Source organism: Lathamus discolor, chromosome 7 (genome assembly GCF_037157495.1).
Source record: "Lathamus discolor isolate bLatDis1 chromosome 7, bLatDis1.hap1, whole genome shotgun sequence".
Lineage (NCBI taxonomy): Eukaryota > Metazoa > Chordata > Aves > Psittaciformes > Psittacidae > Lathamus > Lathamus discolor.
In genome coordinates, this window is record NC_088890.1 from 9,428,230 (window position 1) to 9,449,550 (window position 21,321).

The window sequence follows — 21,321 nt, forward strand, 5'->3', positions numbered from 1 at the left end:
TTGTGTAGGATACAGTCTACCCACTGAGAAGAAAAAGCGCTGGCTAAGCTAGTCCACAGAATAAAGAGCGAGGCACAGGCTATTATGCTGTGTTGCTGCTTCTCCAGCTTATTGAGCAGAACGTTCTAAGGCTGTCTTAATAAAAATACAATAAAGGGGCAGCACAACCCCACCAACTTTTCCTGGTGATCTGGAGAAAAGTAGTCTTGGACCTGTAAATCCGTGCTAGTATATTCTCTCTTGCAACTATGACATTAACCAGAAGAGGGTAGCATAAACCAGCCTATGTTACAATATCGGAGCGAGGATTTTTTCCAAAACAGCTATAAAGTCTATTTGACAAAATAAGCTCAGTCTCTCCCCTCTGACACAGTACTGGTAAGTTTGAAACTGGCATTCTCATTACCTTATTTCTGAGCAATGATACCGAGGTGAAAAAAACCACATCTAACAGGAGGTGGGTAACTACCTGGGTATTGACTACAACTGATTGTTCTAACCCAAATACTGCATACAATGGATGCCAAGGTGACCTGGCGAAGATGCAATGAATTAACGATGAACTTATTTAACAACAACAAAACCCCCTCAATCAAATGGTGTAGCTGAATATGCCTGTTTCTTTGTGGATCATTCTTACTAATAATTTGAGATAATGAAATATATATTCATATTCATATTCATATATATTTCATTATATATGTTTATATGTAGACATAAAATTGCCTTCTTCCACTAACTTAAGATGATTATTCCATCGTGAAAATGAAATAAGATGACTAATTAGGCTATAATCAACCTAGTTCCTATGTAAAATAATAACTAAAAAGTAATGTCCCATAGAAGTAATGACAAGCAAGTCACTCAAAATAGTCAGCTAACATTTTATAATTACTTGAAGTGTTTAATTCTTTACAGATAAGGGAACTGGAAAATATCCAGTCACTTCCATTATAACAGTTCCTCAATCCAAAGCATGATCTAATGTTTCTCTTTTTTTTGTAATGGCACATCACTAGGCTGGGCTTTACAAAACCAGGCAACTCCTGAAGGAAAGAAGTCTAAAAAACATTTCATCTTCCTAATTTAAGGTTTTTCAAAAGCATTTGAACCACCACGATCCCACAAATATCTCAACACATCCATTCACCTGTTTGTTTGGGTTTTGTTCATCCACAAATGCAGACTCAGATGCTTCTCCAGTGGCTGTGCTTGGACAAGTCACAGGGTGTCCTGAGTCATTCTGAACAGCCTTTCACTGAAAGAGCTGAACAGTTCTTACCTGCTTGTGTTCTCTGTCTGGCTGAACACAGTTGCAATTGTCGGACGCCTCCAAGTTTCGGAGTGACATGGATGCTTCTCAAGGTGCCACCTACCTTACAGACTCTTCCACACTGTGGTCTATCAGCCTGAACTTCATGCAGTCAAGATTTCTCCTTTCCGACATTCCAAGTAGGCTCTAGAATGCCTTAAGGAATATTACAGTGGATCACTGGTGCTTTGTTTGCTTCTTCCTGTGATTTTTATTCTGTTCTCTCAAGTTGAACTTATTTTCTGTTCTTTGTACAGCATTTACCTCATTGCACTTTGGTTTATTTTTCAAGCTAGACGGTAAATGATACCGTATGTAACACTTTTAAGCAGTTACCAACAACTAAACAACACGTGAGTTAAGGAGAACAACAATCCAAAGGATGAGAAAAAGGAAGGTGCTATGTAACTCCACAGCTAGCCAGTACAATAATTAGAAATGGAGCAGCCTGATTCCCTACAATTCGGCTCTCATCACATTATGCTTACAATAAAACACATTATTATTTGTCTATCTGAATGGAAGTATTAAATGACCATCAGACATCACAGGATACTAAACAAGGTTCAGACAACATTATTTTTCTCTGTATAACTTGATGAAGGGTAAATAGTTAGAGGCTACAATTGGTTTTGGCCAACACAAAACATAAATTCAATGTCTTTCATTGCCTCATTTAGATAAAAATGTGCCTTTTGGTCCACAGAAAGCAACCAACTACAGTAAACAAACCAAAACAATAAAGTAGCTCTGCCGCAACACAGGATTTTTATATCTGCTTTATAATTCAAATGAAATTGTTTCTCAATCCATTCTTGACTTCCTGTTCCTATTAAAAAATGACAAGATTTGAAAGACTTCCACTGTGAAATATTACTTCATACCTAAAAATACGCATGACAGGAACAACTCTAGAAGTCTTTAAGTGCACAAATAATGTTAGGCTGCCCTCTGAGAGTATTAACTGGCAAAAAGGAAATGATGACATAAAAGCGAAGGTTTTATTTACATGTGCAACTTCGGGCTTGTTTTCAATAACAGAACTCAAGACTACAAGTTAACACCAATAATAAAAAGTTCTGTGGGACTGAATGGTAGCAAAAAATGACCCTACCCAATTAGGTATACGTATATATTTAAAGCCTGGGCCTAGGTCTGTGCTTTTAGACACAGGCAACCATCAATTGATAGGATTCAGCCAAAAGTATCACTCACAGACAAAGCATTGGTGGTGTTGCTGGTGGCAGTTTTCCTTGCACAGTTCCAGAACCACTGTGTTTAAAACAAAAATTATATTCTATGCCCTTATTCTAGTGTTCATGGATAAAAACAAAGCAGAATTGTCCTTAATTTTTGACTAACAAACAGCTACAATGTCTTAAGGATACAGGATACTTCAGATTGTGCATCTGAACATCAATAAATGTCAGTTGTATCTCAGTAATGCTTTTAATTATTAATTTTAGAGAGAAATTTTTCTCTAGGGACATCTCAAAGGAAAAAATCAGCTATTCAACAGTGTACAAAAACCAAATAACCATGTCTGCACTAATTATTACAAACACAAAGTTATCTAAATAGAGTGGATTGAAACATATTCTCTGTGCCATAAGTCACAAAAAAGCAAGCTATAAAGAAAAGATTTTTCCTTTATTCACAAAATATTAGTAAATGGTAATGTACAAATTTGCTGAGTTGAGATTAAAACATACGTTATACTGAATAGCCAAGATACGCAGCAGAGTATCATTATTCTAAGAGTTCAGACAGTGTCTTATAGATGTTCCATTATGTACTCATGTAACTCCCCAGACCATGTATATTAGCTCAAAATACTTTACGACTAACATGGAACAAGGCAAAAAAATAACAGCTTCATTTTGTGACTGCAAGAGAACAAAACCATTAAAGCATTTTCATGAAACAGAACTGTATAAGCTATGTTTCTCAATTTAAAAACCTTAGGTTTTTCCATCCAGCCCTGGGGTGTGGCTGTGAGCATTTCTTCCTGGAGAACACCCAAGGTGTATATATATACCCATATATATATATATATACACACACACCCCCATGAAAACCAACAAATATTACAGTTTCAGCACCATAAAATACCATCTCAGTTAAATCTCATGTAGAATTAAGCAGTTATTGACCAATCTGAATATACTCAATGCTTCTTATGTCAGTACCAATGTTGTCTTGGTGTGATTCTGGTAAAATAAAGAATCTGACACTGGCAAATATACAGACAGTATCCAAGGCACTTCTAAATACGGCATTTTACCAGTTTCTAGTGTAGAAATCAATATGCTAAATGTGTAGGATGATTCTAATACTCAGGTCTCTAGTTAAAATACTTTTACTTGCTCCTAATAGTGCCTACAATGAACTAGTACTGTACAAATATAGACGATATGAGGTATTACTCAGCGACCTTCATCTAAAATTAGGAAAACTAGACCATTACAATTGCAGTGAAAAGAATTACACCAAATTCATGGGTTTTAAAAAATATTCTCTCAACTCCATTGTGAATTCTAACCATCTCTGTGCAACAGGCCCTATCAGCTAAGCTAAGGTGGCAGCAGAGACCTGTCTGTAAGCTGAGCTACATGTTCCAATAGTTTTGTTTATAATAAGACTGCATTTCCTTAGACTGCACAAGAGTGGAATATGCTAACAATAGCACATGTAATAAATAGTTGTAGCAATGAAAGTGACACTTTCTTAAGGGGCTTTCACTTGCTAATAAATATGATTGATAGCATACAAGGCTGTTGGCTTTTTTCTTCTTTTAAGAGTGATCACCAAGCCTGACCGCAAGGCTGCTAATGCTGGGTATGCCAAGAGACACACAGAACTATTCCTCTCTCAGAATATATGGTGAGCGTGGCACCCTGAACAGATCCACTCACTAGCTCATCTTTCACTGATAGCAAAAATAAATATAACAAACCAAATCTCAAGCGACCTATAACAAAATTAAAGACATTTTAAATTAAAATCTTACCCCTAATCCAAAATATACAACAGTTACCATGGGAAGCACAATGAGAAACCTTAACAACATATAAAGGACACTTAGAAAAAATTAACCTCCGAGAATCAATTGTGAAGCATTAAACACCATCTTAGAGCTCCTAACAGTGAAGCTGAAAGGTTAAAACTTCCACAGGTGTCATATGTATGTAGTAGAGAAGCTCATAGACTAACATGGCTTAAATTATTTACTTGCTACTATGTTCAGTGCAATTCAAATTGCGATTGAGTCATGTAGAATACATCTGAGAACTTGCATAAAAATATCCCCTCTCTGGTAATGTAGTAGTTTTGAGTATGTCGGCTAAGATTACATGGAACAGGATGGATTCTTTGGAAAACTGAAACCTCCAATCTCTCTGGAGATTTCTGTCTACTTGGACAATAACAGTAAAGAGCATTGCTAACTGGTTGCTGATCAGTGCTTGCCCTATAACTCCTAGGACTGTGGTTTTTAACAAGACATACATTTTATGTAGATGCTTTCTGAAATACACTGCAAAAGGATGGTAAATTATTTTGGCAGTTTGTGTTTGCCATATCTCTACATTACACATGAGAAGGAAGAAGGCATTTCTGTTTACAGAGTGGCATTGTGCTTTTATCTGCTTTACAACAGATGTTTCCTGTTTCTTCTCAGTGTGATCACTTTTGTTTTCTTCAGTCAGGGTTATGGATTCTGATCCAAATCTGCTACTTAGCCTTACAAGAAAGGTAGAATTTTACCATCGTTCTAATGAGGAGACAGTCTTTATTTCTTCTTCAGAGCTGGCCAGTCTTTGTGAATATATCTGATTTATGATTCAAAAAGTTCAGAACTGTTTAATTTGTCTTCTTCATACAGCAAAATATTTTCCATGAGCTTCTTCTTTTTATCATTTATCTTTATTTTCCAAGATGTCTCTCTGGCTAATGCTGAAAAAACAAAACAAAACAAAACAAAAAAAAAAAAAAGCCCAAATATTAAGAAAAACATCCACTTGTGCAAGGAGTAGATAATAAAATAAAACAATCACAAAACCAAAACTGGCTTAGGAAAAAACCCGACTGATAGAAACCCAGAAAACGTTTCATAGATTTATTGGTAAAATCATGACTAAGGCAAAAAGACTTACTGAAATGTGTTTAAAAGTATGAAGAAGAACCTAAGCAATCCTGGAGAAGAGAGTTAATTTGTCCCCACTATTGTGATACTAGAGCACTTTTATAAAGGCTTCAGTTACCCAATAGAAACATGGGAAGTTTTGCACGAACAGCTTGAAGATGGATGCATGTTTGAATGTTCCACATACACCCTTCAGACTGATCTAGATTTACCTTGTGAAGAACATGGAGAGTCACCGGCTGTGTGTTTTTGTTGAGAGGTGCTCTGTGCTGTAGACGCTGCTTCCAAGATGTCCTCACTTTTGGCACATGCTGCATTTCTTTCCTGGAGTCCATGTGCAGGCTTTTCCTGCTTGATCCTGTAATCAGAGGCTGCCACATTTTCAGCACTGTTACAGCTAGATGGCTCATCTGTAGATTTTTCTGAAGGGTTCCATATAAAACTACTTAATTCATCTGATTCACAAGGAACCCTTGACATCTGTTCACAGTAAACGTCAGGCGACACAACACCTATTGAAGGTGGGCATGGATTGGCACTGGTCAGGATGGCAGGCTGTGTGCTGTCCTCTCTATTCTTCCCCGCAGAAGGCATGTCCACACTGAGACTCACTGTCTCATCATCAGTTTCTTCAGGAGCGTTCATTGAGAATCCAGAAGTGCTGCCTCCGCAGATGTAATGCTCTCTTAATTTATTTTCAGCCATTTCCATCACTTCAAGCACCTGTTTGTAAGAAAAAAACCCTGTGAATGCAGAGTAAATCCTGTGCCCCTCCTTACGTATGTTCTCCTATGTCAACACTCCCACAGATAAGCAAGGCATGAATGTGTAGCTATAGACCTTGCTGTCAAGAAGACCCGAATCTTGGTCAATGTATTTTAAAAGTTACCTCTGCTATGTTAGAATTCTTCTTTTTCAGACAAAAGCAGATGGCTGAGGCAAAATCAACAGCAACCTCCTCCAGCAAGTGTCCTGCTTTCTTGTCTAGATATTTACAGCATATTTCCTTGGCAGCTAGCTTTTCCAATTTTTTTACTTTGGAGTATGAGCTTTCTTTTGCTATCTGGATTTCATCAGCAATCATATCTTTCTGTTCAAAGGAAAGAGATACATTAGTGAAGGCAAAATGAACACAAACACTCATTTCTGCTTGAATCACTGAGAATGTGAATCTTCCCATATATTTGTTATTATTGCTCCTTAATGGCGGGTTTACAGACCTAAAAGCTTTAAGAATCTCCATTCATGCAAATGACAGAAATGTTTGTTTTCACTAAAAGGCCAAAGGTTTTCTCTGCATGTGTCTAATGTCAAGTTCACCAAAACAGACCCAGCTCTTCTAGGCCTATGCCTGTTTATAGGAATGTAAAAGATACGTATGCCACCGCATTCTTGCTCAGGACTTTTCAAACATCTTAAAGAAATCATAAACCTGGGATCCTTTCTTTTCTGAACCTATTTGAACATTGATGAATTACTTAGAAATAGTAAATAAGAATACTACAGTTTTCCCTTCAAAGGCTTCAATGAGATGGGGAGTCAGAAGGAGTACAATCCCACAAGGAATACAGGTCTGTTTACATGAGTCTGTTCTCATGAGGATGGTGTTAATGGCATTCAGTGAGCCTGGCCAATTCTGATTGTGTAGCTCTAATCACAGCTTGGGCAAATTGGCCAAGATAGAAATTCCAGACAGTAGGTGCAACACATAAGCACCTGATAAACACGACGCTGAGCAACTGTTACCGCCTGCCCACATTTCCCCATTCAGTCTGGCTCACAACACGTCTTTCTGGCACACAAAAAAACCCACGCAGCAGCATTTCAGCACAAAGTCTTCTCTCTTAAATAAATACACATGCATTTGAACACCAGTATTCGGGAGTATCTCCTACTATGATGATCAGGCCACTACTTATGAGTGTGGTGTGTGAAATGAGAATAAGTATCCAGCCTCTGTCTAAAGGCAGGTAGGCTACTGATGTTAATGGAACTGGAATATGGCTTCTAAATATCCCTTCTTCAGAATGTGTACAGCAGACTCCAAATCATGAACTATTTATATAAAACGAAAATTCATTCTATGACAGTAACCCCATTCACTTGTGTTGGTATTAGTTATTCCTGCTTCTTCTTACCAGATAAATAGGGTCTCTCCCTTCATCCAGGGCCTTAATCCCTGTCAGTATCTCTGCTAAAACCTAGAAAGAATATATGGAAGATAAAACAATCTGTTCAGAATTAATTCGGTTTTTTAAAGTGCATTTTGTAACTAAAGAAATATTGAACTGCCAGGGCATTTAAATTTGTATTTTTACTTCAGATGGTTTAACAATGCCAGATCTGGGCAATAATCACGATTTTGATCTTTATGATTTGTGATCTTTATGGTCTATCTCCAAAGCTAAGTCTATTTTATAGCTGGGTACAAAAGACATTGTTGAAACTAAGGATGATAAGGAAGTCGTTCTACATCTAGACAAGAAATCACACTGGACTATTTAAATGGAAATACCTGGATACAGGTAACAAGGCTATCAATTGTTTTACTTGGCATTCCAAATTCCAAATTAACAGCAGTTCCTGTGGCAAATCTGCAAGAATTCCAAGAACCCAACTGCAGGCATCCTGCTGCTCTTTGTGTTTGGGTTTTTAAATGATCAGCAATAAGAACCTTTTCCAGCAAGAAACAATTTTGTTTGTGTTGTTCGAAAGATTCACCCCACTTCGCCAAAACTGAATATATGTGGAGTGTGAACTTAATTAGAACCAGTATTTCAACACATTATATAGTCAGCAATATGAAACTGTCAGCAAGTCCAATCTTATATCCAATTTCCTGTCTAGAAGTACCAAAGAATGCAATGGAGCATGTTAAAAAGGCCACATACCACACCACAGCTGAATGTATCGACTTTCTCTGTTAACTTCCCATGTCTGATAAAATCTTCTGGCAGATAAGTAAGAGAAGCCTGTAGGACTTTGGTTTTCATTGTGGCATATTCTGATTTTTTATCAACAGAATACAGTCGCAGACCTGAATGTCCAAGCTTTGGTGTAAAGTTTTCATCCAACAAGACATTTGAGCTGTGATAAAGACAAATAACAACATTGGTCAAGTAGTTACTTTAACTTGAGGTCAAAAATTAGAGTTCTACACTTTAAAAGTAAAGCGCTGAAAGGTTCCAGCATTTGGCCTGCTGTGTATGAGTGGAAGGATAAAGAATGGCAGAAAGGGAGAGGGGGAAGAACAAGCAGTCCAGAAATAACCTCAAAAATATACTTCCATCACTCAGAAAAGAGATGGCTTAAACATATAATGGTAAAGACCCCACAGAACAAGAGACAGCAGAAAGACACTGCAAATGGATTTCACAATTGTGCAGGCTTTCAGCCATTATTGTTAAAGAAATCCCGGAAATAAGAGGTGATGATGGAAGTGCTGAGTTCCCCTCACCTTTTGATATTCCCATGAAGAATTCCAGAATTATGTAAATACTCTGTGGCTCGGAGGAGGCCTACAGCAATGCTAACTCGCATCTCCCAGGTCAGTGGAGCAGAATCATCCTGCAAGGAAATGAGGAAAATGGTATTTCGTAGAATAAAAGACTCTAAGACATCGGTAGTTTTGAAAACCAAAGGCTTAGCTTTAGTCCCAGTCAAAACTCCTGCTGACCTAAATCCAAAGTTTGGTCCAAGGCAGAATGTGACTATTTCTAGGCCAAGGAAAGAACCTATCCTTGCATATTGTGCTACACATTTTGATACTATGGACACAGTGAGATAAGGATACAGCAAAGATCACACTTGCCCGAAGCATCAGGTACTGCCCATTACTGAGGCACAGCACTGGCTTTGATGGACTGCTGCTCTAAGGTTCCTCTGCCCTACCAACTCCTCTGCAGATGCTCTTTGAATAGGTGTAAACATCTCAACCAGTTCCCTCGTAGCCCTTGTGGAACTTCCTAGCCCATTATGCCAATGAATATGATGGTAGATTTTACAGAAACAACCCCAAATCCAGTGAAACATTACATATGAATGGACACAGTTTCCAGATTCCTTATTACTTGAAAAGGCTAAATGCTGCACAGCAGAAACTTCCTGTTGACCCGATCTGCTTTGCAGTCAGAAACTGGAAACGAGCTGCAGCAGCCTTTCTAGAACTTGCAGTCAAGATATCTGGGCAAATTCTGGCTGTTTCTTAGAATTCCAAAAGATATAATTGCTTTTCATACAGTAACAGGCCAGGATTTGCAATCACAGGTAGATTAACAGACCCAGATTATTTGCTTACTTGACACTGCAGTCTGTTTTGTAGTGATCCATTAGGCAGGTAAGGATATATCAGACAGTGCAATCCAGTTTCTACTGAGAAACCCAGCAGCTGCAAGATATTGACATGACAGCACCTGCAGGCACAGATCAGCAGTGGTTTGCAAATGAAATATGAGCAACACAGAAAACATTCCTGAGCTGGAATAAATGCCTAAATTCAAGGCAACTGGAAATTGTTCTGCAGCTGGAAGCAGAGAATGGCCCTGAGCAGGACAGCAGAGGGCTAACTAATCTAGCAGCAAAGAGAAAGATGGTTACAGTGCAGCCCGTTCTGTGCAGGTAGGAGGGATGCAAGCTGCAGAAGACACTGCTTCTTCAACCACCTCAAGGGCTGGCAGAGCATGGTGTTTGCTCAGCATTGACCTGCAGCATCAACAGGAGGCACCCTATTTACCATGGCTCAAGCAGCAAAGGCTGTGCGTAGCCCTCTTCTTGAGAGCAGCACAGCACCCAAGAGAGAGGCCTGTTGGTCTGAAACTAAACATATGGGCACAGGCCACAAGCAGGAAATGCACTGATTGCACCTGAAAGCCAACACTTACCGAAAGCAAATCTGTACTTCGGTATGGAAGAACCTTTGGGTGGAATCTGGGCTTGTGCATTCCGTCTGAAAAATAAGAACGTGTGCTAGAATGTCAATAGTAATTATTAATGTGTTGCATTTGTAGAGATCTTTCAGTCTCTATGTGACAAGCTACCTTAGAAAACTGTCAAGTATCACTGATGGCAACTTTGTGTCAAAGGCAACAATTAATTGAAAATTAGAACAAAAACCAGTGTAAGGGCACATCTGATCCAAACATCAATGCAGGTAGCTATATTGCAGGCTACTTCCACAGCTAGAGTTAATAACACTAGTCACTTCAGTATACCTCATATGTGTTTGCTGAATCTAGGTTTACTTACTTTACATCCTTTCCTATTTACCTCTCCTCTCGTGTAGCCGTTCTGGTTCCTTGCCCATACAATAGTAAACAACAACTGCTAATGTTTCAGAGATAATAATAACATACCCCCTTCAAAGAAAAAGAAAAGGTGGAGTACTTGCCTCTTTCAGTCTTTTGATGATATACTCTATGTTGTTCCTCTCACCTTTGTAGACATCCGCAAAAGTACCTTCACAAATTCTGCTCTTGTCACTGAAACCACTTGTGGCATTAGTCACTTCCCTCTGTGTCCACAAAAGACTTCCACTGGGGAGATCCGTCCTTGTCTCCTGCTGAGGAGCAGGAGAACTGCAAGGCTACACATGTGCAGAAGAAACAAGTTTCTCTCATGAAAATTCATATGCTTTTTCCTTCTTTCAGTTGTTATATTTACTTTTCCATGACCTAAGCAATCGCTGTGATTGCTGAAAGAAACCATGAGAAGTACTGTACATGTGATGCTTTCCCTTTGTTGTAACTGTGTTGATGTGTTTTGCTGATATCAAAGTTTCGCCTAGTAGACGAGTCAGTTACCAATTTGCATTTCCACCTTTCCCAGAAAATAGACTTAATTTTGTTTAAAAGTCCATATATTTTTTTTTTAAGTGATGTTAATTTAAGTTACAAAGAATATTAATCTTTATGGCTGGGGCATACACTAAGAAACAGTTGGATCAGAAAGTAGGGTCCCTCATAATGTATTTATGTTCTGGTAGGAACTTCACATCTACTTCTGAAGCACCTGGCATCAGTTGCACAACAATTTGTTGCTTCCAGTGTGGCAAGTCCTAATGCCAACTGTTATTACAGTTCCACTGTAATAACACACAGCTTTCACAACCTTAATGTGCTCCAGACTTGAGAAAACAAAACATTAACTCCCTCTCAAAAGCTCTGAGACTACAACATTCTTTGTTGCAATCTTCTCTTCTGGCTGGTACCCTTGAACCAGGTTATTCTGGAAGAGCTTAAACCCCAATCTTCTTCAAAACAAAACAAAGGAACCAGGCCAAGACAGAGCCATGATGGGACCAGAGCGTGCACATGGATCTGTGAAACACTCTGAGAACCAACAGGACAGATCTAGCTGGACTATTTTATAGATGAGAGAGCTGTAGGGAGGCAGGAACAGAGGCTGTGATGGAATCATTAGGAACATGGGAAAAGCTTGTCACAGTGAGATGGTTAGGCACTAGAATGGCCCAACCTTGGAGATTTTCAATTGTTAGCTACACCAGGCTCTGGGCAACCTGACTTAAACTTGACACTAGCCCAGGTTTCAGGAAAAAACCCACATTTTAAGTATACAATCAAACTAATAGGAGTCTGCTGTTCTGACTAGTCAGTGGTATATGTGGTACCATCCTGTGCTCACACCAGGAATGTTAAGTCCTCTGCAAAATCTATACTAGAAATTCCTCCAAAATTATTTGCTACTTGTGGCCATGATATCCATGCAATACGGCTAACTTTTTCCTTCACTGGTCCATCACTGGCAAAAAGAGTTATGAACACTATAAGTAATCTAACTGAAGCATTAGTCCATTAGTATTCAGTCCAAACAAACTGTAATCAACCCCTACTTTTTCGCTCAATTTTATACAAATAGAGGGACAAACTTTAACTGAGAAAACATGGAATGTTATGAAGACAATTTTCATTGTTATAATCAATGAGGACTAAACGGATTTACCTTCACACTTGATGAGACAGGAGGATTTGACTGTAAGGATTTCAAAAGGTCTCTTGGGGGAGGTGGTGGCAAAGGAAGTGAATACAAGGCTCCTTCAGAAACAGCACCTGAAACTGAAATAACAGCATTGAAAGTACAGGTTCTTTTTATAGTGGCACAGCCTGCGACTAATTATGGAGGTCTGGGATATTTTGTTGAATTTCCTAACCAGGGATAATCTGTCAAAATGAGCAATACTGTGTGAAGACAGGCAGCTGTTTTCCTGGTTCCTCTTTGCAAGATGACTGTGCACATCCCTCTAGTCCTGGCTTGGGGACATAGAGCTCCTTCTATCTATACTGTTCTTTTCAGTATGTCCTGTGGTTCTACTGCCTCCCATTCCCAAGCAGAGGGGCCTGCTGACCCGTGCATGGCTTTCTTCTGGCATAGATTTATTCTGCATGGTGACAGGGACATGGGGCAGGAAACGTATGCACTGGTCTAGTCGTAGTATGGAGCCAGGATGGGACCCATGTGTTCACAGAGACCTGGAAAATGCCTTTAGATCCCACAGGACAGATAAAGCCATCATCTCTCAAGGCCAAGAGAGGCGTAGGAAAGAGAAACAGGAGGCCACGTGATAAAGTTACAAAGAAATACAAATAAAGTTAAAAGGCAAATATTCAAATGCAACCCTTTTGAAGAAAAATATATTCATTAAACTATACTGAAAGCGAATGGGAAGCAGTCTTATCTACATGGTCATTTCAATCAGAATCTGTTTCGTTACTACCTGCTGGTGGTATTCCCGGACGTGAAGAGTCTGTTGATGGCAACAGACCGATCTCGTTTTCTCTGGCTATCTTCCTGTTTTCTGTGGGAATTAAAGACCTGTTCTCTGGTTTAGGCGGCTCTACCAGCGATTCTTTTCCAGAGTCGGCAATATTAGAGGCTGATGTCCCTTCAAAAAAGAACAAAGGAAAGATGAAGATTACCAGCGAAAACACAGCCTGACGCTAATCAGTTATCAGGAAACAATCTTAGTCAGGAAAACAGACTGTACATTAACATGAACTTAAAACGAGCATTCAAGCAATTTACTGAGAAATTGCTGGAATATTGGTGGTATTTAAATTCAGACCATATTTATGACATTAACTACTACTGAAAATCAGTAAGAAGTCAGAGTTTCAAATACCAGTGTTGACTATGCAAAATATACACAGTCCCTTACAATAAGAAGTTAGGAATATATTTATTGTGTCATTTTCTACATAGCATCCTTCAGGCAATGACCTCAAATCACAAATACCTCCCAGCCTAAAGACAGCATCTAGTTCTTTGTTAATTGTTGTGGGACTAGGAGGAAGTTTGACAGAACTGTGTTTGGTTTAGTCAGTTAAATGTTTTCGGACTGTTTCCAAGTGTGTGGTTTTAGTGTCATGACCCTGCTTATTCCCAGAAAACACTTTCCTATATAGAACTATTTGCAATAAAGAATCATTCTGTTACTTATGAACAGAAAAAACCCAAACTGGAAACAAACATAAAAATCAACGCTCAAGACTTACTAATATATAAGGACAAAATAAAGGCTGAATTATTGATTCACTGCAGCTCTAAAAGATCCTGTGCTGTATACAGCTTGATAAAATCTCAGAATCAGGCCTGAAAAAGCAACCTGAAGTCTGGTTAAAAGGCGCACAAAGATGCTTTCAGTGTACAGGAACACGAAAAATACGTACATCTTAGACGGACTTATTAAAATTAGATTAGGTTAAAGTCAGGATGGTAAAAAATGAAGTGAAAAAATTCAAGATACTGTGATATCTTGAATCTGTCAAAATCCCTGAAGGAGCAGATCAATTCTTATCTGTGAATACATTCACAACAGAGGTTGAAAAGGAACTTGGAAGTGCCCAGTGTGCACTGGGGATGATAGAAAGACTTCCTATATGTAACAACATTTCCTAGTTGTAGTTGTAAACTTTTCTTTCCACCCGCCACCTTTTATCAGCAACACATTGTGCATTTTCTTAAAAATAAAAATTAAAGTTTTATTTTGCTATAAAGGAAAATAAGCACAGGTATTAATACAAGGGTTTTTTGTCTTGCTGTTTTCTCAGCTTTCTATCTTAAGCATCGTGGTGATCTTGGAATCAAAAGCCACAGGTCTCTATTTGAATGTGAAATTAGACAACAGCTTTGTGTCCTTTTTTCTGTACAAAGCACTGGAATCTCTGAAACAAGCAGGAAGCAGTATGCTTCATTTTAATCAGTGCTGCTCACAAGAAGCCAGGACTCAGTACAACTGTTTAAGAGAAGACAAGCTATGCACATTTCAGTGCACTAAAGATTGAAGAGTAGATGAAAAGCAGTAATGGTAGACATGGCCAAGGTTGTAACAGGCAAGTTTTCTCCTCTGACCTCTGTTTGGGTTTTGCATCCACTTTCTTCAGCCGTGTATGAATGCAGGTTTGAATAAAGCCAGGCTTTAGAATTGAGACACGAAGAGCAGGTATGTTTCTTTATTCCTGTATCAGAATGCTAAGAAACCCCAAATTTCTTAAGTGTTCAAAATCAGCCACTGAACAAGTCTGCAGGCCTTTAGCTAAAACTGACAGTCCCTGCATTCTGCAGATGGTGGCTTTTCCCTCCTGTATTTCAACCTAGAAGTCTCTAAAATTAGAATCACTTCCCCTCTTTCAACCTACTTTTCAGGGTTTGTCATCAATTTAGCAACTTCCTGCACATCAGACAAACAGGTCATCACTGCAGCTAAAGAACTGACATCAGAAAGAAATCAATTATCGTGGACGGTCAGAAGTGGGCCTAGAGCAGTGCAAGAAATTGTTGACGGGAGGTACAGCTCTCCTGAAATTAACCTGCCAGCAAAACCAACCTGCGTGTTGTGCCTGATTCCTTTAGGTCAGAAAGAATAGAATTACAGTGATGAAGGACCACTTGGTTTTCAAAAGTGCCCGATAGAACAAGCCATGTATTCTTCGTATCTGCCCAAAAGGAATCACCTGAGTGAGCATTTTCAGATATAAATAAAAAAGCAGAAATAGAGGGTAAAGGCTTCAAAGATTTGCCTAAATCTAAAAAGATCGTGCCAGAAATCACTGCTGCTTGTGACTGAGCCCACTGTGGAATGTCCACACTGGGTTAATTCCAAAAAAACCTAACTACTTCCACATGCCAGAACAATAAAATAATCCAGACTCTCTGCCACTCAAATTAATATGAAGCTTTGCTATGGACTTCAGGATAAAGGACAACTATAAGAAGCTTTTTTAAAAGATCATTTCATTGTAGTTTTGAAACTCACTGCATTTGAGTTGATCTGAGACTAACATTAATATCCATCATCCAGAATGTAAGTAAAAATTGATCACTCCACAGGATTTGTCTCTTCCCGTCCTCTTTTAAGCCCTCTCTATTTAGCTTTCATACTGCTTTACAGAGTCAACCCCCAAATCACGTAACTCCTTATGCAGCCCTTTGTGGAACAGTCCAGTATTACAGTTCACCCATTGTCACAAAGGAAATCAGAGAAACAAAGGTATCTTAGATTTATTACATCAGTTCAGTGTCTTACTGAGCCGAATTAAGCCTGTCCATTTCTTCCCATGATCTATTAATATTTACTTTCCCTATATTCTATCTAGCCTGCAGATACCATTATAAAGACCCCTGTTTACTTGCATCAGCCAGCTACAATCTTTACAAACCAAGCTTTTCCTTGGCAATCACAAAACATACTCTTCCAGCCTGCAGGAATTTGACTGGGGCTTATTTTTAACAGGGGAGAAGCCCTCAGGGTTTTCAGCTTGTGGTGAGTGAAGTCCAAAAAGTCTCAGGGATGTTTCTGAGAAAGCTAAAACAAACCCCAAACCCTTAAGGTAAATCACAGAGAAAAAACAGGTTATGCCTCTTGTACCAGAGGCTGACCTCAGGTGCATCTTGTGCAAGCTACAGCAATACAGGGATACTGACATACCATACAGTGATACGGACTGTCAGACAAGCAGAAGGATAATGACTTTCTGCGCTGGGATGATTATTTTTGTTTGTGTTCTATCTTTAAGGTTCTATCTTTAAGTTACTGGAAGCTGCTCTGGGATTGGAAGCCTGACTCTTTGCATTTTACATAAGCACTGAGACAAATCTTACTTGGTTCTTGTGTAAGTAATCTTGTCAGAGCTTTACAATGCCGCCTCTTAGGGTTTGATCCAGTGCCACATTCTGGCCTTTGCACACAGGACCAGCCCTAACAATCAGAGACTCTGCACAGCCTCTGAGCTTCAGGGGGTCATTTCACGAAATGTGCCATACGTCAGCTCAAATCCAACAATGTGGTTTGCAAGCAATAGCTCTCTGAAATTAAATACATGGAGCTTCTCTTGGAGTGATTCACCCCTGCAATGTGCTGAACTAACCCCAGTTTGAAATCTGTTCATGGGCTTGTTGTAAAGACCTGTAAGAGAAGAGAAAACCCTCTACCTGGGGGTAAAAGCAGGAGCATCTCAGCTGTTACAAGAAGTATAAAAAAGGTGGGCCCCAGAATATGCTCTGACAGGGAAAGAATGCAAGGCCTGTAACTAATAAGAGTTTAAGGTTTGGGAGGTTAAGCTGTGTTATATAAGAGCACCCACAAACAGGGAATTGATGGTGTTAAATACTGAACAGGCACAGAGCAAAAACCTCATGAAAGTCACTCCCTATTCCAGAGCATCCTTAAAAATACCATTATCAGAGCCAGGGTTATTGCAGTGCTGATATCTAGATCAGATTTAATATAAATGATAAAATTAATATTAAATTTAAGTATAAATTAAAAAAAAAAAAAAAAAAATCAAGATTTTGTCTTCAATTCTGTCCACTGAGACACGATCCTTACAGGGACTAAATTAACAACTGGATTACCAATATACATCTTAAACCAGATTTGAACCGAATCATAGAATAGTTAAGGTTGGAAAGGACCTTAACTCATCAAGTTCCAAGCCCCCTGCCATGGGCAGGGACACCTCACACTAAACCATCCCACCCAAGGCTATAGAATCATAGAATAATTAGGGTTGGAAATCCTGCAGCTCTGTTTGTTTTGCTGAAGAATGAGGAGTAGGAATTGCTATGGTCTTCTATGCTGAATGCTGTGACTGAATTCAGTCAGGAGGTGGATCTGCTGAATCAAAGTGCTGCACAGGGTGGCAGCAAAATCAGTTACATTAACTGAGCAATGCTCTCATTAGGGTCTGTGGTTACTGTGTTAGACGTACTAAGAATTTGCTGCTTGTGCTGTAGCACCTACTATTCCTTTAAAAACACCCAATAAACTGACAGAATTTGGAATGCCATTGTCAGATTTTTCCGCCATACCCAGATGGAGGTTTACTGTCACGCTAATTCCCGGAAACTACAGAACACAGCAGTGCCACACAAAGAAACGCTGTGGCAAGAAACCCACGATGTAGAGCCGGACTTCCCATGCATGCCAGCTGGCAGCCCTGCCCGGGGGAGATGGGCTGCTGTTGAGCAACAGCCACTCATGATGTCACTCAAAACCACGCAGCAGACAGCTTCTCCATCACAGACCGGGAGAAGCAGATGGGGCTCCCGCACATTCCTCACCTGTAGAAGCGTGTGCCCTCATGAGCTTTCCTACGCTCACCTGGATAGTGCTTCTCTAACCATTTTCAGCCACAGAACAAAAATCTGTAATGTTTCTTTCTAGTAATTCCCTATGGAAAACTGGTGAAAATCATATAAACATCTGGTTTCCAGGAAGGAGACTTTGTGTGGGAATATGTGTTAAAAAGGGAACGTGGTCCACTCTCAACTTTTTGGGGCTACTCAACACAGAAAGACAGTATGTTGTCCAGGCTTTAATAGATTTGGTGGTAGCACTGGGTTAAGGTGCAATCTGGCTTACAAAAATGGACAAAAAAGCTGCAATTTAAACATAATTTTCAATGGAAAAAAACCTGGAAAGTTACATTTAAGAGTGTTGTGATTTCTCTAAGTCAACAGTTTACCTTAACCAGGCGCACTGAGTTCAAACTCTAACCATCCTACCTCAAAAAGATAAACCTGAAATACAGCAAACTGGAGAGAGGTGAAAAGAATTACATGCAGAGTTACAAAGTTAAACTTTCCCCAAGTTAAACTAGAGGTTAATCTAGGGAGGGACAGAGGAGAACACATGGTAGGAACAGAGAAAATATGAGATGGAATAAACAAACAGTAATGTAGGTAGTTGATAAACCTTTTCTCCTTTTCATAACCTTTTTCTTATGGTGCAGGACAACAACCTGCATAGGAAAACTGATTATATGTTCTTCTGCTCTTGGTTTGCTGACAGAGTATAAAGACAAAGTTTCACAGAGAAACAAGAACGTATGAAGAATTAAAACGTGCAGAATCAAGCTGTTTACAAACCCTGTCTTATGCATTAAAGTACCAGCCCTAGCTCAGAGCACAGCCAATCTCCATGGCACCTCTCAAAGCCACAGAAAAGGTGGGATGATGACTGAGAAGGACCCGTGATTCTTTCTCTATGTCACTACTTAAGCATAAGACTCCCAGCGGAAGGTTTCCTCAGCCAGTGAGATCCACTGGACTGGGGCTGGTGCTCTGGGAGAACACAGATTCCCACAGGAGGAAGGAGCAGCTACTCACAGTCCAGAATGACTTGGGCCGCTCGGTAGAGCTGCAGTGCCTGCAGCAGGTCCAGGAGCTGTGGCACTGTTGCCAGCCTCACTCCCCACCACCACATCAGCTCCCTTGTTATGCTGATTCCAGTCTTCTCCATGCACTTGATTTTCCGTAGCTCTGTTTGGTCAGTTATCACATAGGAGGCTATTGGGAGACAAAGGACAGTTCTGTTTAAACTAGAAAATACAAGCAGGTGCAACAGGGAAAACTAAGGTGTGAGACACACTTTGCCTTTTCCTTTGCACACTTTTACAATGAAGGATGGCAATAAGTGAGCTATTTGGACATGAAGAAAGGTCAGTTTGTGTAAGTTCAGTTGTGTGCTCATTTGTGGTCCCCGGGGCTGGGGGAGATACCACCAAAGGTGTCTGTCCAAGTCAGCCCCCTCAGCTGACCCACATCTACCTGAAGGACAGAGGTGTGGGGGCCTGGAGTGTGGGAACAAAGATTCCCCTGTTCCCACCTCAGCTGGCTTTAGAGGACACTGGACGTAGTTTTATGCATGCAAAGATAGCAGAAGTGAATCCCACCCTAACTCAGCAAGTTTAACTGGGGTAAGAGTTCACTCAGCAGACAGAGTTAGTGAAGTCTTGAATGAAATTAAGTCATGTTAAATAAGAAAGGGAGGACAACTGAGGAAAGATTCAGGTTAGAACTGTTTGGACTGGGATACAGAAAAAAGAATAAAACCCCCAGGGACTGCGCTTTCTATACTTCCTAACTGGACACAGCAGGACCAAGAAAAAAGGGGCAGTACGTATGAGGGAATATACATGAGGTGAAGGGAGAAAGAAAAAAATAGGTCATCTAAGCGAGGCAAACACTGGGAGAAGCAGAAGATAAAGCGCAGAGAGGGAGTGCTAAAGAGCAGGGCGGGAGCCTGGGTGCGCAGAGAAGCCAAGCAAACACAGAAGCCCGGAATTCCACCCATTAACCCGCAGTTTCAATTGATCCCAAAACCAGAGCGGTGCATGGGAACTCCCCGTCTACAGGATGTGAGCGCTGGGCAGCGGCTGGGCCAGACGCCCTGAATGGGGCAGCTGTGTGCCCCGCCAGCACCCCGCGCCCTTGCACTGCCCGTCCCAGCCATGCTGCCGCTCTGTGCCCCTATCGCACCCCATCAGCCCACCTCCTCGCATGCCCCTCTCACCGAACCGCATCCAGTCGTAGTCACTCAGGCAGTCCATCTTCTGGCAGAAGTCCTCCAGCACCCAGGCAGGCATGCTATGGATGTACAGCACCGGGGGGGAGCCCCCTTTCAGGGCCGGGGGCGGCTGCTGCAGGGTCATTGCTTCGGGGTCCCTCTCCGGAGTGTCCTTTGTCCCCGCCGTGGCCATCAGCCACGGCTACGCATGGTGCGTATCCAGAGCACGGACGCCCAGCGCTCTGCCTCCTGCGCGGGCTGCGGAGGGCGGATTTTCTCCAGACGCTTCCTCTTCTCAAGGGGCCGTCCTTCGCAGCCTGTCCCCACCCCGCCAGGCTCACTGGCTGCTGGCGGAAGAGCCGAGCGACACGGGCCAGCGTTTCTTGGCAGGGTCAGACCGCGCTCCTGCTTCCTGCTCTGGCTGACGTCAGGCCCCCAGTGCAAATCAGATGTTCCTTTCCATTGAGGGCTGATTGCTCCAGCCCGATTGCCAAACGCCGAGTTTCACGGGATGGAGGCGGAGGGTGCTTTCCTGCCTGTTGCGCACAGCTGGTATTGCCGACAGGCTGGGCAGTGGCTGCTCGCAAAGTGAGGGGTGGTAGGTAAGGAGCTCGCTCGCCCGGCCCAGGCATTGGCCACATTTCCAGGGCAGTCTGCTAGAGGTTTGGTCACCTGTGTGGGTATAGATACATCTGTGTATTTAAACACAGATCCCCCCCAAGAGCTGCACCAACTGTGCTCCCACTGCGCTGGATGCCGTACAAGTGGGGATAGAGGAAGTTTCAAATATCCCACAAGATCTAAGCAAGGAACGTGTACCGGCAGGAGGGCAGTAAAAACCGCTGTCAGCAAATACTGAGCAGTGTCGCCTCTGCCTAACTGCTGCCAGGCTTTTACACTCATTGCAGCGTATAGGATTTCACTTACCATGATATGTAGTACAGTAGCAGACGCAGGGTGTAAGAAGCAGTCATCTGGCCAGGTCTTGCTAGTCGAGGATTAGGTTTAAAATGTGTTCTTAAAGTCAATAAGTTTTCTAAATTTATAGATTTTTTATTTTTTTAT

General features: G+C 40.9%; 1 protein-coding gene across 1 annotated transcript; it reads right to left on the reverse strand.

The window, feature by feature from the left end:
• Positions 1-2,943: 2,943 nt before the first annotated feature.
• LOC136018216 (interleukin-1 receptor-associated kinase-like 2) lies at positions 2,944-20,634 on the reverse strand. The gene is made up of 13 exons (XM_065687265.1): positions 20,263-20,634; positions 19,077-19,256; positions 13,186-13,353; positions 12,414-12,526; positions 10,843-11,037; positions 10,337-10,401; positions 9,754-9,868; positions 8,914-9,023; positions 8,348-8,543; positions 7,595-7,657; positions 6,346-6,546; positions 5,669-6,179; positions 2,944-5,266 (listed from the first exon to the last, which is right to left on the reverse strand). The coding sequence occupies exons 1-13, from the start codon at positions 20,447-20,449 to the stop codon at positions 5,148-5,150; spliced, it is 2,223 nt and encodes a 740-aa protein (XP_065543337.1). The 5' UTR covers positions 20,450-20,634; the 3' UTR covers positions 2,944-5,147.
• Between the last annotated feature and the right edge of the window lie 687 nt (positions 20,635-21,321).